The 15,458-nt window shown below is 37.3% G+C and overlaps 1 protein-coding gene across 3 annotated transcripts in view; it reads right to left on the bottom strand.

The window, feature by feature from the left end:
• Nucleotides 1-268: 268 nt before the first annotated feature.
• LOC135734568 (integrin alpha-X) overlaps nt 269-15,458 on the bottom strand; it is a 182,581-nt gene continuing 167,391 nt past the window's right edge. For all 3 annotated transcript variants that reach the window (XM_065253402.2, XM_065253403.2, XM_065253404.2), the window contains 11 exons: nt 11,007-11,148; nt 9,094-9,192; nt 8,827-8,906; nt 8,370-8,456; nt 8,204-8,282; nt 7,993-8,082; nt 6,937-7,026; nt 6,722-6,832; nt 6,277-6,390; nt 1,809-1,919; nt 269-1,186 (listed from right to left, as the gene is read on the bottom strand). In XM_065253402.2, coding sequence (XP_065109474.1) covers nt 1,109-1,186; nt 1,809-1,919; nt 6,277-6,390; nt 6,722-6,832; nt 6,937-7,026; nt 7,993-8,082; nt 8,204-8,282; nt 8,370-8,456; nt 8,827-8,906; nt 9,094-9,192; nt 11,007-11,148 — 1,081 coding nt within the window. In that variant the 3' untranslated portion in view covers nt 269-1,108. The remainder of the gene's footprint in view (nt 1,187-1,808; nt 1,920-6,276; nt 6,391-6,721; nt 6,833-6,936; nt 7,027-7,992; nt 8,083-8,203; nt 8,283-8,369; nt 8,457-8,826; nt 8,907-9,093; nt 9,193-11,006; nt 11,149-15,458) is intronic.

Here is a 15,458-nt window from a genome sequence, read left to right as displayed (position 1 = left end):
AAAATTTGCGTATGCCTCTCTTTCAAATGTGAAAGTCACATATAATATTAAAATTATGCATGCACAAACATCGGCCTCGGCCTCTGGTAGCTGACTGGGAGCAAAACCGTTACACCCTCACATCCTTACATGCCCACACACACCCAAGACACTCCCCAGAGCATCTAAAACAAAACTCAGTGTCTCTTTCCCTATTTCAGGTAACCGAGACTTTGATTCCTTGCAACTGTCATCATTGGCTTGTTCACTATAAGATAGACTGCTGACATTAAGTTTGAAATTGTATACTTTATTAATATCTTTTTTTTTATAAAACTGTCCAACTAGAATCTTATAGACACTTGAAGGTTTCCTAAATGTCTTAAAATTACAGTATCTTTCAAACATTGTCTTATATCTTTCAAACATTGTCTTATATCCTTGACACTTGGCATGCACATGGATATGTCCGTTTAGCATTCCTTATGTGATCATATTATGTGACAATTTTTTGTACAGTTAACTGCTGCATGAAGTATATAAAATGTACATAAATGTTAAAACACATACTTAATAGAGCCATGATTATAAAATTCTGATTAAAACCGTACAGTAAATTTTTCATACATATAGTATCAGCAATAAACATTTTAAGATTTTTTTTTTATTTTTTTTTTGAAGAAACACACACATACCCATTATCAAATTTCAGTCACAGCATGCAGATGATTGTATACATTACAGCAATAAAAAAAGAAATTGAGCTGCATGCATGCTGACTACACAATAGAATATAGGACAATTTAGGATGCAATTATAAACCAATTTTAATCAGTGGATATTTAAAACTAATAATGGATATATTTAGATATAAAAACAGTAGTTTATGCAACACCAGTATTTTAAAAAGCACAATATTTGTATTAGGGAATTAAAAAAATTCTTGCACAGACAAACTATATTGTTACACTTAGTGGTTAGATATTAGTTTGTATTTCACACACAAAACAAGCAATACTATGCATTCTAGCATACTGTTCACAAAATATAATTTATGTAGGGATATACGTCATCATTTAAATGACAACTCAAACTACATATATTTATACTGTAAGAGATCAAATGCAAATTAATTTGCTCCCTCGCCTCCTGCATCCCCCTGGGCTTCCTCCAGCATCTGCTTGTATTGGCTTTTGAAGAACCCAGCCTTGCACAGGGAGAACAAATATCAGATGAGAATATACACATGATGTACACTTTAGACACAATGTAAATACATGATGTACACATGATGTAAACATTAAACACTTGAGACACAATGTAAATACATGATGTACACATGATGTAAACATTAAACACTTTAGACACAATGTAAATACATGATGTACACATGATGTAAACATTAAACACTGAACACAAAGAAATGGTTAATATAAACATTTAAAATAATTTTCTTACCATTATGCCATCCCCAAACGTATATTACCTTCAGCTAAATCCTAACAACCATATAGTATTTTAAAAAATGCTGTCTCTCAATGTCCTTTTTTTGTCAGTGGGAGCCACATATTGCAGCTTTAAAAGCACACACACCCATCATAAAAATAATCAATGGCTAAGTTGTCACAGAATTAATGTGAGTTCACGTTTTTGACGTGCTGTCATATTTGACTCAGTCCTATGTACGAATACAAAGCGACAACATATGTTTATGTCCAGCTGATAAAAGTCTAGGATGACACAAGGGTAAATAAATAAAATATTTTTTTATTTTTGGGTGAACTATTTCTTTAAAAAAGAATTAATTTAATTGACGGTGATATACACACTTTATAGAGAGCCACTGTGATGAGAGCCAGTAGCAGCAGTCCTCCTATGACCCCTCCGATGATCTCTTTAGTGAGGTTTGCCACCTCATACACCTCCACTTGGGTAATAATCTAAACAAGTAAAAGACTTGATGAGTCTTAACCACTATAAATGATTAAAAAGGTAGTAACCTATATCATTATAATCAACATACAGTACTGTGCAAAAGTCGTAGGCCACCACCACAAGACTTGTTGTTTTAGATGTTTTAATGTCCATCCATATTTATTTTTCAATATTTCATTAAGATACAAACAGAAAATACAGGAAATATGCACAAAAAAAATTCAGGAATAAATGTCTCCGTTAGGCATGGTCAGTGTTGAGTGTGACTTCTCTTGGCAGTAAACATATTGAGCTTTTTTGAGCAGAATGAAGTAAGGATTTATTAGGATTTCATTTCATTTAGGTATAAGAGATCCTGCAGTTTCCTGCTATTGCTCAGGTGGAAGGGGAGTTTACCTTAAAAACTTGACACATCAGTTTCCATTTTAATATAGTTTTTAATACTAAATAAACATTTCCTGTATTTTCTGGATGTATTCTATTAAAGAGACTGAGAAACAATTATACAATATGATCACTATAACACTGAACCCTTCTTTCATAACATATATTATTTATAAATACCTTGTCATCTAACTGAAACTGCAAATGTGGCAACATGATTTTTTATTTTGCAGAAGTCTGGACTTTAAAGGGGAAGTGTATATTTGAAGAGTTTGGTTCCAAATAGCAATAAATGCCATTTTTGAAAAAATTGAGTTACTGCCAAAATCAGTATTATAACAGGTCAGTATTTAAAAGTAAATTCTTAATTTTACACAAAATCCAATATCCGCCGTGTTATTCTGTCATCTTTTCTCTCTTTTTTACCAAAATGCAATAAACACCACTCACCCTTTTCTAGAGAATGCAATAAATCCGCTCCACAAATTATAGCGCACCATTCCACGTAACGTAAACAAACAATGGTGGCACGTTGAGTACACAGAGTCCTAGTTTTCCTCATCTACTTAGTACTTAGTGATCAACAAACAAACAAAAACGAAATAATGCATTGATAAACCTGTGGTTTTCTGTGACGGGAAAGAAACGTAAGCCATCAACATCTATTAATTTACAATCGCTTGTTCTTCCGACAGCATCTAGCTTCTCTCGTGCTAACACATTGACCCCAGGGGATCTTATGAAAAACTTTCCATAATTTTACCTAAAGTCAACGAGAATCACAGCTGATCGCTGTGAAAAATGTTAAGCGATGGCGTTTAGTATAACCGCGCAGCAATGACAGTGTTCCTAATATGACAAAGTGTTTTGATAAATTTTTTTAATCAGTGTGTACAACTGTTCAACTAAATTAATATAAAATGGCAAAAATGAATGCACATCTATACATTGATTGAATAGATTTATAGAATTTTGGAAAAAAAACGTCATGGATTTATTGCATTTTGTGGAAAAAATCATTCATTTTTATAATAAATCTTTGAAAATCAAGTTATGGATTTGAATTTTTTATGTTTTTATAACCTAAAGTTTCTATGTGAAAGTTTGTAACAAAAAATAGTGGTTTTCCTCTTGTCACTTTCTTGGTATAGAAGACACGTTTTTACCGAAATTTGTCAAAATGGATTTTGGAACCAAACTCTTCATTTACTTTTTTCTTACAGTATGTTTCTTATGGTTTAATGCAAGATGTCTGAAAGTTGACAATGCCTCTTTAAAGAATGTATTTTAAGGTAGTATGGCATCAAAGAATCGGAATTCAGTGTTTGCTTCACTTCTGGCCTTTTGACCTATATCTGATTGATTTTTTAAAGCTGCATAAATGTATCCTTCAATGCCTTTGATATGCCACAATCCAGTTTTGCTATTTGCACCCAAAGTGACAGTTACATAAACTGCTTCGACAAACTGCTAAGTAAGTCATAATGGAAATGAGATTTTTGCACCTGTGTTTTTTTATGTACACCTTGTCAGTAAATCACCCACAAAAATTTCCACTATCATCTGCATTTTATTGAAATTGTACTCGCTTTACTGAAATCTGGCCCATGGTCATCCTATTTCTGTCTTTAAGAAGGTCATAACTTTTTTAAGCCAGTAATGTTTTACATTAGATTGGCCTAATTTATATTTTGAAAGACTGACTAGCCCCAACTTACTGCTAGTTGGTCAGACTAGTTCTTAAGGGTGTACTCACTATCCAAACTGAGCCACGCCCAAGCGGGTTTTACCCCTAAACCCTGTTTTGTTTTACTAGTGCGAGCGCTCCGTACAAGGCCCGGGCACAGTTTGGTTAATTGCAACTTGGCCCGTTTACAGAAGTTGGCTCTCGGGTCTGTTTTACTTGGGCTCAGGTACAGAACAACGCAGAGTGTGAATGCAAATCATGCCGGAGTGTGAATTAAAGGATTAAAGACTTCAGTTGCGCGACAGCCATTTAATTTCATCCACTTTCATAAAAACCTTACTTACCATTACTCGTGGATATAGAGGATAGTGAATGAGTATATAGGGGGCTATATCAGACACAGGCACAGTTTTAACTTAGCGTATTGAAATAACGCTCATTCTTGCACAAAATAATCAATTGGCTTTATAAACCTTATATCACCAGGATCCAGAAAATAACTTTTGTGTTGCATGTTTCTGCTTTTTGAACTCTCAGAGATAGGGAACCGAGTTCTTGCATTATATGGATCACCAGAGAAAAAGCAAGATAACTTTCACATTGTCAGTTGGACAGCATAAAAAATAAAAAAGCAAGAGAAATTTGCTTTTCACTTTTGGAATAACTAAATACAAATATTCCAAACAAATATTCTAAATACGAATAGCCCTACTGCCTTTCTACTTTAAAATGCAGCCTCCAAAGCGGTGAATTTAGAGAACTGAGAAATCGTTTAAGATGGGTAAGTTCAAAAAGTTTCTGGGTCACAGGCTGGGGTACAAAGGAGTGAGGAAATGAGGAAGCATCAATTTGCTTTTGTATTAAGAAGTAACATGTAGCGTCTTTTTACACGTCTTTAGATTGCAGTTACGAGATCTCCCATGTCCCAAGTCCTGTTCTTTGACTGCTACGCTAATCTAACCAGTGATTGATACAACTTGTTTTGACTTCATGTGGTGACACAAGAAGCGAGAGGGAGATAACATTAAAATCCTGCAAGAGTGATTTGAGAAATCATAGAGAGGAGACCTCTATATAGGAGATTAAAATTATCTTGTTGTACTTTGATGTCATCCGTGTGTTGGTTCTTGCAGCACCGCATGAAGTCAAATAAGCAGCAAAATCACGACATTGGAAAATAATCACAGACACAGGACATCTTGTCTTTCAACCACAGACCCCCTCAAGCACAATTAGTATACATTAAATGGGGTCATATAATACAATTACATGATATCTTTTGAAACATTTAGCAAAGCTACTGCTTTGAATGTTTGTGATACTGAAACTAATCTATTTTATTACTGTATGTAATAGTGCCCACTTCCAGTGCTGGGCAAGCTACTTGGAAAATGTAGTGAGCTAAGCTACCAGTTACTTCACCTTAAATGAAGCTTCACTACACTGAAGCTACCCCCCTAAGAAATGTAGCAAGCTAAGCTACATCAATAGTAGCTTGCTACATCCAAGCTACTTTTTTATTTTTAACCAGTTTTATTGTGTAATTATTTATTCAGTTTCAATTTATCACTTTGGTAATTATAGGCAATACAAGCATAATGTAGGCCTAGGTACTTCACATTTTGGGGCTGTTTCCTGGACTTATCCTACTCCCAGAATAAAATGCATGTTTGAGCTGCCTTTATTCAAAAACCCCTGGCCCTGACATTTCTTAACGTGGGCCCGCAGGCAGCAGGTAGCCTGCACAGAGTCTGTGAGGTGCCCGCCAAAGCACATTCTATTAATAGTTTCAATTGCAATATTTATTACATGTTTTTATATTAGCTTGGCTTGGTCTTCACAGAATGCGAGTGGTAATGTTTTGTATGAATGAAGGCTGCACAACTCGAAAATACGGAACAAACGACGTCCTGTGTCGATTCAAATGACGCGCTTATTCTCAAATTCAGGACGACTTCAGAAATGTTTGGAAAATTGTAGCTTGTGTGGAAGCTACCTCACTACTTGGTCAAAAAAAGCTTAGCTACTGAAAAGCTATTTGATTTAGAAAACAACTAAGCTACCGCCAAGCTACTGAAAAATTTAGTTAAACTACTAGCTTCGCTACTTGTAGTGAAGCTACTGCCCAGCACTGCCCACTTCACATTTAAAACACTACATTTATATTTCATAAGCCTAACAGATGTCTGCAAAGGGCCTTATCCTTTAGGCTGCCTGTAGCAAGTTAGAGAAAGGTAAATTTATCAGCAACATTTATTATGCATATTAATGCACATGTCAAGCTATAGTACCTGGGCAGTTGGTGTCGAGCCTCTGGACTCAGTGGAAAAGAAAACATATTTACTCTCATCATACTTCAGAGATGCTGTACTGACCAACTGAAAAATAGCTGCTTTGAGACCTGTCTAAGAGGGAGAGATCATGAGAATATGAGGTTATTAGTGTAACAATAACAAATTACTGTGAATAACTGGACACTCTTAAAAATAAAGGTGCTTAAAAGGTTCTTCACAGCGATGCCATAAAAGAAGCATTTTTGGTTCCACAAAGAATCATTAAGTCAAAGGTTTTCTTTCTTTCATACTTTTTTATAATCTAAAGGAACTTTTACGCTACAAAGCAAGGTTCTTTGGATGTTAAAGGTTGTTCATGGAACCATTCAGCCAAAAATGGTTCTTCTATGGCATTGTAAAGCACGTTTACTTCAAGAGTGAAAAACAAGCTTTTTTCCGTTACCTGCTCAATCCATCCAGAGCTCACATTGCTTGATATATTATAGAGTATCTTTTCATTTCTTATCAGATTCACATCACATGTGAACTCTGCACAAACAGCAACAGAACAATTCTGACACAGAAAAGTGACACACAGAGTTTAATACTGTATGTTTTGCGCATACTGTTAATAAATTGTAAAAATGAAATGTACTGTACTGCATTAAAAAGGCGTACCAGCATACGCTGCTTTTTAATAACTTCAATCATTTCTTGTTTGTTGATGGTGGGCTTCCTCTCCGTCTGGCTCTTCTTGCAGCCTAATATCTGTAAGAAATTCCCCTAGCTGTTATGGCATTTTTATTTAACATGTGTGCAGCAAATGTATAATAAAATGCTGTTGAAAAGAAGTAGGTTAGCATGTTACTGTAATGTAAAGCAAATTAACTCCACCATTGACGAGTTATATCACTATGCGAGTTATTTCGTCAATTAAGAGAAAACATTTCCGTGCTAATGACACTTCCCTGGCGAGTTTTTACGGTAATCTGTTATTCCGCTTTTATTACACGGCTCTCTGGAATGCTTGATTCTGACTGGTCAGTTGAGACATTTGCAGGTTCGTTCTTTTCAAATAATAACCGCTCCAAAGCAATAACGCATAGCCGGTACTACTTGTACGAGTAAAATCGCTCCGCGCCAATAAAGATCAATAAAGATTACTGTTTGGCGCCATCTTGTGACAAACACTGGACAACCACGACAAGACACAGACAGCTGCTGAGACTGAACTTGACAAAATAGAGCATGACAGCTACGAAGCCAACACACAAAAAATACAGAATGGGCATTAAAACTTCTCAAAGACTGGCTAAAAGAGAAAAAATGAAGACAGACAAGTATGAAGCAGAGGATCTTAATAAGGTATTACGATCATTTAATGCATCTGTGCAAAGTTTCGCGTCGGGTCCTGATCACACTGTCGGGGCTTATTTCCCGATAACTACCGGCTGCCTCTACATTATCCCTTACTTATCCACTACATTGCGCTCTTACCCAATTAATAAAAACTGAAGCAAAAATGAATTCAACAGCATTTTAAACTCTGGTTCTGTGTGCTCTGTAATGAGTGAATAACGATCTTGGTGATTTATCAAATAAAAATAATTATTAAAGGATTGGATGTTGTTGTGTTTCTTCACTTCACATACTAAAGTATAAAGCAAGTTTATGCTATTTTCTTGTCAATTAAGCGCTTGTAAATAGGACACAATGTTAGTAAATTTGATATACTTGTAGGTCAGTCCAGATGTCCGAATCACCCAGTTTTATTGGTACCATTATTGAAACTGTAAAATTTAATTCCCTCATGTCATTTTCAACCTGAAAGAAAAAAATATATGTAAATTTACATTAATACATTTTGACACTTTACTAACTAGCTACGGTAATATTAACATCAAATTGTTGTCTTCAGATAAGACAACAACATAAAAAGCAGTACCTTTAATATATGCTTTATAGGTTTCCTGAGATCATTTTGTCCTGCAGTAAAATTAATGTAGATGCTGGAATTTTCATGTCTTAAAAGTTAAAAGAATAGGAATTTCAGCAAACATAATTTTTTTATTTTTTAGCATAAAAACATAATAAATGAGCAGAGCACTTACCTTATCAACCCAATAAATATTGCATATTTAACACTAATGGTTTTCTCTTGCGATAATATGCTGCTTGGAGAATGTTGGTCATTCCCACTGTAAGTGATGGAGGCTTTTGGTTAGTGGTTAAGTGACAAATATCAGTTGTATGTATATAAGTAACTATTCAGAGCTCATGGTGAAATGTTGAATTTTGTAAACTTTTAAGCTGCAATCCTTAACTTTCCCATCTTTGTTTGGATCATAACATCACAGGTTACTTTACGTGCTTATCTTTACATTTACTTTAAATGGCATCAAAATGTTTCCTGCAAAATGGCATCCAACAGCTCAACACAGATTTTTATATACTTGCACAATAACAGACTTTTTTAATTTTTAACCAAAATGTTATGGATTGTAGATTTAAGAGCTCTTTACTACTAAAAACTGCAGCAAAAGATGGGGAACAGGTTTACCCACTTACCTTTTGACCCTAGCACTAAACCTCACATTGTGGCCAAATGTGCTTTCCTTATTAATACTGTACGTAATCTCAAACACTGCCTAGAATTTGAAAAATTGAAAAAGTACACAAATCAAGCCACATGTTAACCATAACAGTCACAAACACAACTTTAACACACCTTTGTCACTTTAAATTCAACTTCCTAAAATTTTAATGTAAACAAGTAAGTACATAAGCATGTACATAGAAATGCGTACATAAAATAATGTTTGTGTGTTTATTTACCTGAGCATTGCCCTTAAAGATGGGTTGACTGATGTGGCAGATCGTTTCTCCCTGAGTAACTCCTTGCTCACCATCAAGAGAAGCACACTCGACTCTCCCCTATTCATACAGAAAGTTTTATATTAATAAACCAACTAATATTAAGAGAGTGGATTCAGCTGATTCACTTCAATCAGCAACAACCTACAGTGATGTCACTTACTTTGCACATTCACAATAAAACCCACTTTGGCCAATCAAAGCAGCCATGGTTCCCATGCTGCGTCCGAAACCGCCTACTTCGAAAAGCAGTAGGCGAGGCGAGTAGTATGTTCGAATACGTAGTATTCCAAAAACAGTATGCGAAAAGTACCAGGATGACCTACTACTTTCGGTTAGATTTCGCAGTGTGCATACGATGGACACTTCACTATCCCATGATGCCCCAGGAGCGGAGTTATGCAACGAAGAAGAAAGGTGAAAGCAGCGATGCGGCCGTTTTCGCGCTGGTATTACATGACGTGATGACAACGTATGTCACTTGATGTAACAACATGGTAAATGTAGTATGTCCAATTCGCATTCATACTACTAGGTTTCATACTATACAGTACCTACTGTTGTAACAGTCAGTAAGTAAGTACTTCATCTCATTCAGTACCTACTGAACAGTATGCGGTTTCGGACGCAGCCCCAGACTTTTTGTAGGAAGTAAAACTAAACTTATCAATTTTTTAATTATCGAACTAACTTTAATTTTTACTATTCAGTATTCTTATTGTTTCTGTTCAAATTAGGGCTAGTTAAGGGCCATGTTTTTCCTTTTTGAACTATAAACATCAAAGAGTCATTTTTTAATGTTTGTCAAGCTTAAGTTAATTGTAAATAATTAAATATATTTATCCTAGTAACGTGAAATATTTGGTTAGTAGGATTGTACCAGTAGTCGGTTTTACACAAGTCTTCGGCCACAGTCATTTTGTATTTTTAAAGAAATAACATCAATTTAGTTCAGTCGTACAGCAGAGATTACAGTTATATAGTGACATGCAGCAGGAAGTGCTGATGTAGCAGGAAATACTAAATGTAGGCCCAGTTCCAAAACCAAACCCCTGAGGATGCTTCTGAAATTAGTGAGGGTGCACACTAATATGCAAATAAATATATAGACAACGGCTTTTGGTAGGCAGGCGCCTCATGGTGACTGTATAGAGCTCCTCCCCCAGTGAATTGTCTGTCTATATTGATTGTTGATTGGTTCTTTTAACTAGAAGGCGGGACTTCTGTCACAAAAGCAGCCATACTGAGTGTTGCATTTTTTATTTATTTTTTATTGTTAACGCCATCCCAGCATCTATAGCTATGTTCATGGCGAGGACCAGTTAATCCACAGACAAGTTAATCCACAAAAGTTGATCTATACACATGTTGGGGGATGGGCAATATGATATCTCTACCAGACATGGTATTTTTACCTATCCCCAGAATCATTATTATAATCATTACCATGATCAAAACAGCATATTTGACATTATTAAAATAATGCAGCATGAGACTGTAACTTTTCTTCAGCATGTATACTTGAGTGTCATGGGATTAAACACTTGATCTTTATCCTGCTGATCTTTAACGCAATGATCTACCAACTGAGCTATGGGATTTTCCGGGTTATCATGCAGATGAAACCTCACAAAGCATTAAAGCTAAAGTTTCTGTGGCATCGCCTGCTCCCGGTAGAGGTGCTAATTTAGTAAAAACTGTTATGGTTTGTATTTCAGAAAATTGATAAATGACCTATATATAACTTGTAGGATATGTTGTCAAGTAACCTCACCCTAATTAAAGGTATGCTATTAAAGTGTTAGACATTATTTTATGAAGTTGATTTCATCATTCTTTTTTTCCTTAGTTTATGTTTCAACATGTGGTCTTACCTGTTTAGAGGTGATTTTCCTGTAAGAAAGTCCATAAGGGTACTTAAGGAGAAAGTCCGTGTTATATGAATTCTCTCCTTTGTTCTCTACGGACACTGTCACATTAATCTCCTGCATTATACCAACCTCTATGTTTGTGGATCTGGTTCAGATAAACATAAAACACAGACTCAGAATAAATTATCTTCAGTGTTGGTTTGGAATAATTTATTTCTTAATAAAATACAATAAGTTCCCTTTCAAGGGATACTTGACGCTGTGTCATGTAATGACATTATGGGGGAACGCTATGCAGCGTGACGCGCGTGAATATTGTGTCAACTAGGTCTATATATAGACGCCGGCGGATGACGTCAAGAGTGACGTGGCAACGCGAGGCTATAAATATGCGGAAATAATATAGGTCAAACAGCTTCTGCTATTTCAGCGAACGCTTGTGTGAATGTGAATGTGTCTAAATCTATATCTAGTGAGATTAGATTAGATTAGTTTAAAAAACTAGGGAAACATGGATAAGAGAAAGGGAATTAGAAGTGTGTTACCCCCTGTCCTAGATTATTATTGACGGGGATAGCACGAGCTTTGTGTGTGTGTGTTTGGTGCGGACTACACGCACGCTTTCCCCCGAGGGGGAGGCGTGCGGGCATTATGAGAAAATGCCATTCAAATGCTCCGCTCTCGATGGGTTTTCGCAAGCGTGGTTCAATGGGTGCCCGAGCGGCTTCACCCGTTTATCCGCGAGTGTTGTGAATTACTCTAGTTCTGAGGATCTAGATGTAATTAATGTTTATACAGAAAACAAACCCCGCAAGCCTTGTGGTTTAACGGGTGCCCGTGAGCGGCTTCACCTGTTTTACCCGCGAGTGTTGTGAATTACTCTAGTTCTGAGGATCTAGATGTAATTAATGTTTATACAGAAAACACAAAGCTTACTGATTTATACCCTTTCTCCATGTTACGAAGAACTATTATGTTGTGTCCCGATCGGCTGTAACAATCTAATATTGACTTTACTGACCAGCACAAAGTGAAGGCTGCCAGTGAACTTGACGAAAGAGGTTTAACTTTCTTCCCTGATTTACACTGATAAGTTTTTAAACGGAAGACCATGCAGATATGCAGACTCCTCTCATTTATTGTTAAACACATCAGCGAGTTTCTTAACCCTTTTTGGGGGTTTTTAAATAATGCAGATACGGCAAATGCCCGTATTGAAAGTATCTCGCGGTTTATTTGTTGCGAGAGACAGCAACAATATAAATGGATTAACAAGTTTATATGGTCGCGGGTCGCCTGGAGCATGCCTTTGCAATATTGGCATTGTTCACGCATATCAAGCAGATATTGTATGAATTAAAGGGTGAACCTGAATCCTGTAATATTAGATGAGCTCAGGAGAGCGGCGGAGCTTTCTCTCCGTGCTACTAAAGAAACGGGTTTTTCCTCGTCGCAGTTTCCCCCGAGAATCTGCATCTAAACAGTATTAATCAACATACAGATAACAAAAACAGATTGTTGTCTCTCGTGCCCCCCCTCTCCCTCAGAGAGCTTGGGGGACGAAACAACAACCAGCAACCAGAGAGGCATATAAGGCTGATCTGAGAGCAGTCATTGTCTCAAAATCATAAGGCTGCGTTAAAGGGGACCTGTCGTTCACAAGTGGCCTCTTAGGGCACTTTTCATAGAGCACAGATAAAACCTGTGCCCGATGTGCCCTCACATACAAAATAGTTTGTTAACCCCTTATGTTCCGTCTTCATTAAAGAAGACCTAATTTTTGTCTCCATTAAAAAAGACGTATAAAACAGAACAATAGGGTTTTTTCTTAGTAGCTCAGCTGTGCCCTGCCGGTCCTCCGCTTCAGGGCAGTGAGCATTCTGGAGTCAATCTCCTTTTTAGTGCATTTTTCCATGAGTGGAGAAAATTAAAAAAATGTCACAAAATGGCTGCTAGAGGTTATAGAGAAAGGCTACATAATTCAGTTTGTTTCCCATCCTCCCAGGTTCGGAGGGGTTTTACCCACCGAGGTGGGCCCCGGAAAAAGACCACCTTATTAAAGGAATAGGTCATTGCTTTATAGCCATTATTTTATTGTACCAAAGAAGGGTGGAGGGCTGAGGCCTATTTAGATCAATCTCTGAGGAGATAAAAATTCTAAAACTGACAATTCCTTTTATTGTGGTGTTAATCAGGTCTGAGGACTGGTTCGTCATGATACATTTTAAGGACCCCTATGTCCATATATCTATCCTCCTGCAGCATCTGGAAATCCCAGGTTTGCTTTCGGGGGCAAACCATACCAATATCGGGTTCTGCCGTTCAGAGTAGTTCTTTCACAGCGCATAATGCATGGATTTAACCCTTGCTCCTCTGAGACTTCAAGGGATCCAAATACTTAATTACATAGACTATTGGCTTGTGTTAGTCCAGTCTCAAGACATGGCAGTTCGGCATCGAGATGTCGTCCTTGCCCATATGAAGCGCCTAGGGCTACGGAACAACGCCAAAAAGGGCATTTTAACCCACTAGCAGAAAATATTATTTCTTTGGGTAACTTGGGACTCAGTGAGGATGTAGGCACGTATGTCTCCTACACACACAGAGTCGATCCTGGCATCAGTGTCTAGGATCAGATAAGGCCAATTTTACACCGTAAAGCACTTTCTAGAGTGTTAGGTCCGTTGGCGGCAGCATCTAGTATTAGGGAGGCCTGAGGTCGCGCCCTCTATACAGACTGGCGCATCAGGTTCTCCTTTGGTCTCACAGGAAATTTTTTGTCATTCAGACATCCCCAGGGTCCAGAATGTGAGAGCAGACACCCTGTCGAGGCAGGGGCTGAGGTTGTAAAGCCCATACTATTCGAAAGATTATGGTTTAAAATGGAGATTACTCCAGATTTAAGATCCACTATTTCTGTTTTTATGCTCCTATTACTAAGGGCTCTTTTTAGTGTTTCGAAAGCCCTTTTCATGGCCTCTTTCAAACACATTTGACTTATGTGCAGATACATTTCTGTCACTGAAGTTAGCCTTTTTATTAGCCATCATAGTTCAACAGGTGCCCGCAAGTCGGCTTCATCCGTTTTAACCGTGAGGGCTGTGAATTACTCTAGTTCTGAGGATCTAGATGTAATTAATGTTTATACATAAAACACAAATGAGCTCCACAAGAAATTAAAACTATTTTAAATGGAGACTATTCACTACTCGGTTTAGTGACAACAATTTATTTCCAAACTGCCCAGTGGCTTCAGTTCTGGAATTTTTACAAAATCGGTTTTCATCCGGTTTATATCCATTTACTACCAGAGTATAGGCTGCGGCTATCTCTGTGTCTATGCTCCTATTTCTAAGGGTTCTATCTGTAGTGCTTCGAAAGCCCTTCTCATGGCCTCTTTCGAACACATTTGACTCATGTACAGATACATTTCTGTCACTGAAGTTAGCCTTTTTTATTAGCCATCATGGTTCAACGGGTGCCCGCGAGTCGGCTTCACCCGTTTTAACTGTGAGGGCTGTGAATTACTCTAGTTCTGAGGATCTAGATGTAATTAATGTTTATACAGAAAAACACAAATGAGGTCCAGATGAAATTAAGGCTATTTTAAATGGAGGCTATTCACTACTCGGGGTAGTGACAAACATTTACTTCCAAACTGCCCATTGGCTTCAGTTCTGGAATTTTTACAATACCGTTTTTTCATCCGGTTTATATCCATTTACTACCAGAGTATAGGCTGCGGCTATCTCTGTTTTTATGCTCTTATTACTAAGGGCTCTATCTGTAGTTGTTTCGAAAGCCCTTCTCATGGCCTCTTTCGAACACATTGATTCATGTACAGATAAAGTTCTGTCACTGAAGTTAGCCTTTTTATTAGCCATCACTTCTCTGAGGAGAGTGAGTGACTTCTTATTCATGCCTGGAGTTCGCTTCAGACGAATTAAGGCTATTTTAACTACCTGGTGTAGTGACGACATATTTAGTTCCAAACTGCCCAGTGGCTTCAGTTCTGGAATTTTTACAATACCGGTTTTTTATCCGGTTTATACCCAGAGTATATGCTGAGGCTATCTCTGGTTTCACACTCGTATCCCTGAGGGCTCTATGGGTAGTAGCATCACTTCTCTGAGGAGAGTGAGTGACTAACAAGCTTATCAGCTGCTTCTTCATACCTGGAGTTTCGCTCCAGGCGACATTTAAGGCTGTTTTAAATGGAGATTATTCACTACTCTGTGTAGTGACAAACATTCACTTCCAAACTGCCCACTGGCTTCAGTTCTGGAATTTTTACAATACCGGGTTTTCATCCGGTTTATATCCATTTACTATCGGAGTATATGCTGCGGCTATCTCTGCCTTCACGCCTTATTGGGTGGTACATTTAGGATGAGGCCTCCTGCTCAAATCAGAGTTCCAGTATGGGACCTGGCAGTAGTTCTGAAAGGGGTTCTT

The sequence above is a fragment of the Paramisgurnus dabryanus genome, chromosome 1 (assembly GCF_030506205.2).
Source record: "Paramisgurnus dabryanus chromosome 1, PD_genome_1.1, whole genome shotgun sequence".
Lineage (NCBI taxonomy): Eukaryota > Metazoa > Chordata > Actinopteri > Cypriniformes > Cobitidae > Paramisgurnus > Paramisgurnus dabryanus.
This window is presented reverse-complemented; position numbering and strand designations above follow the sequence as displayed.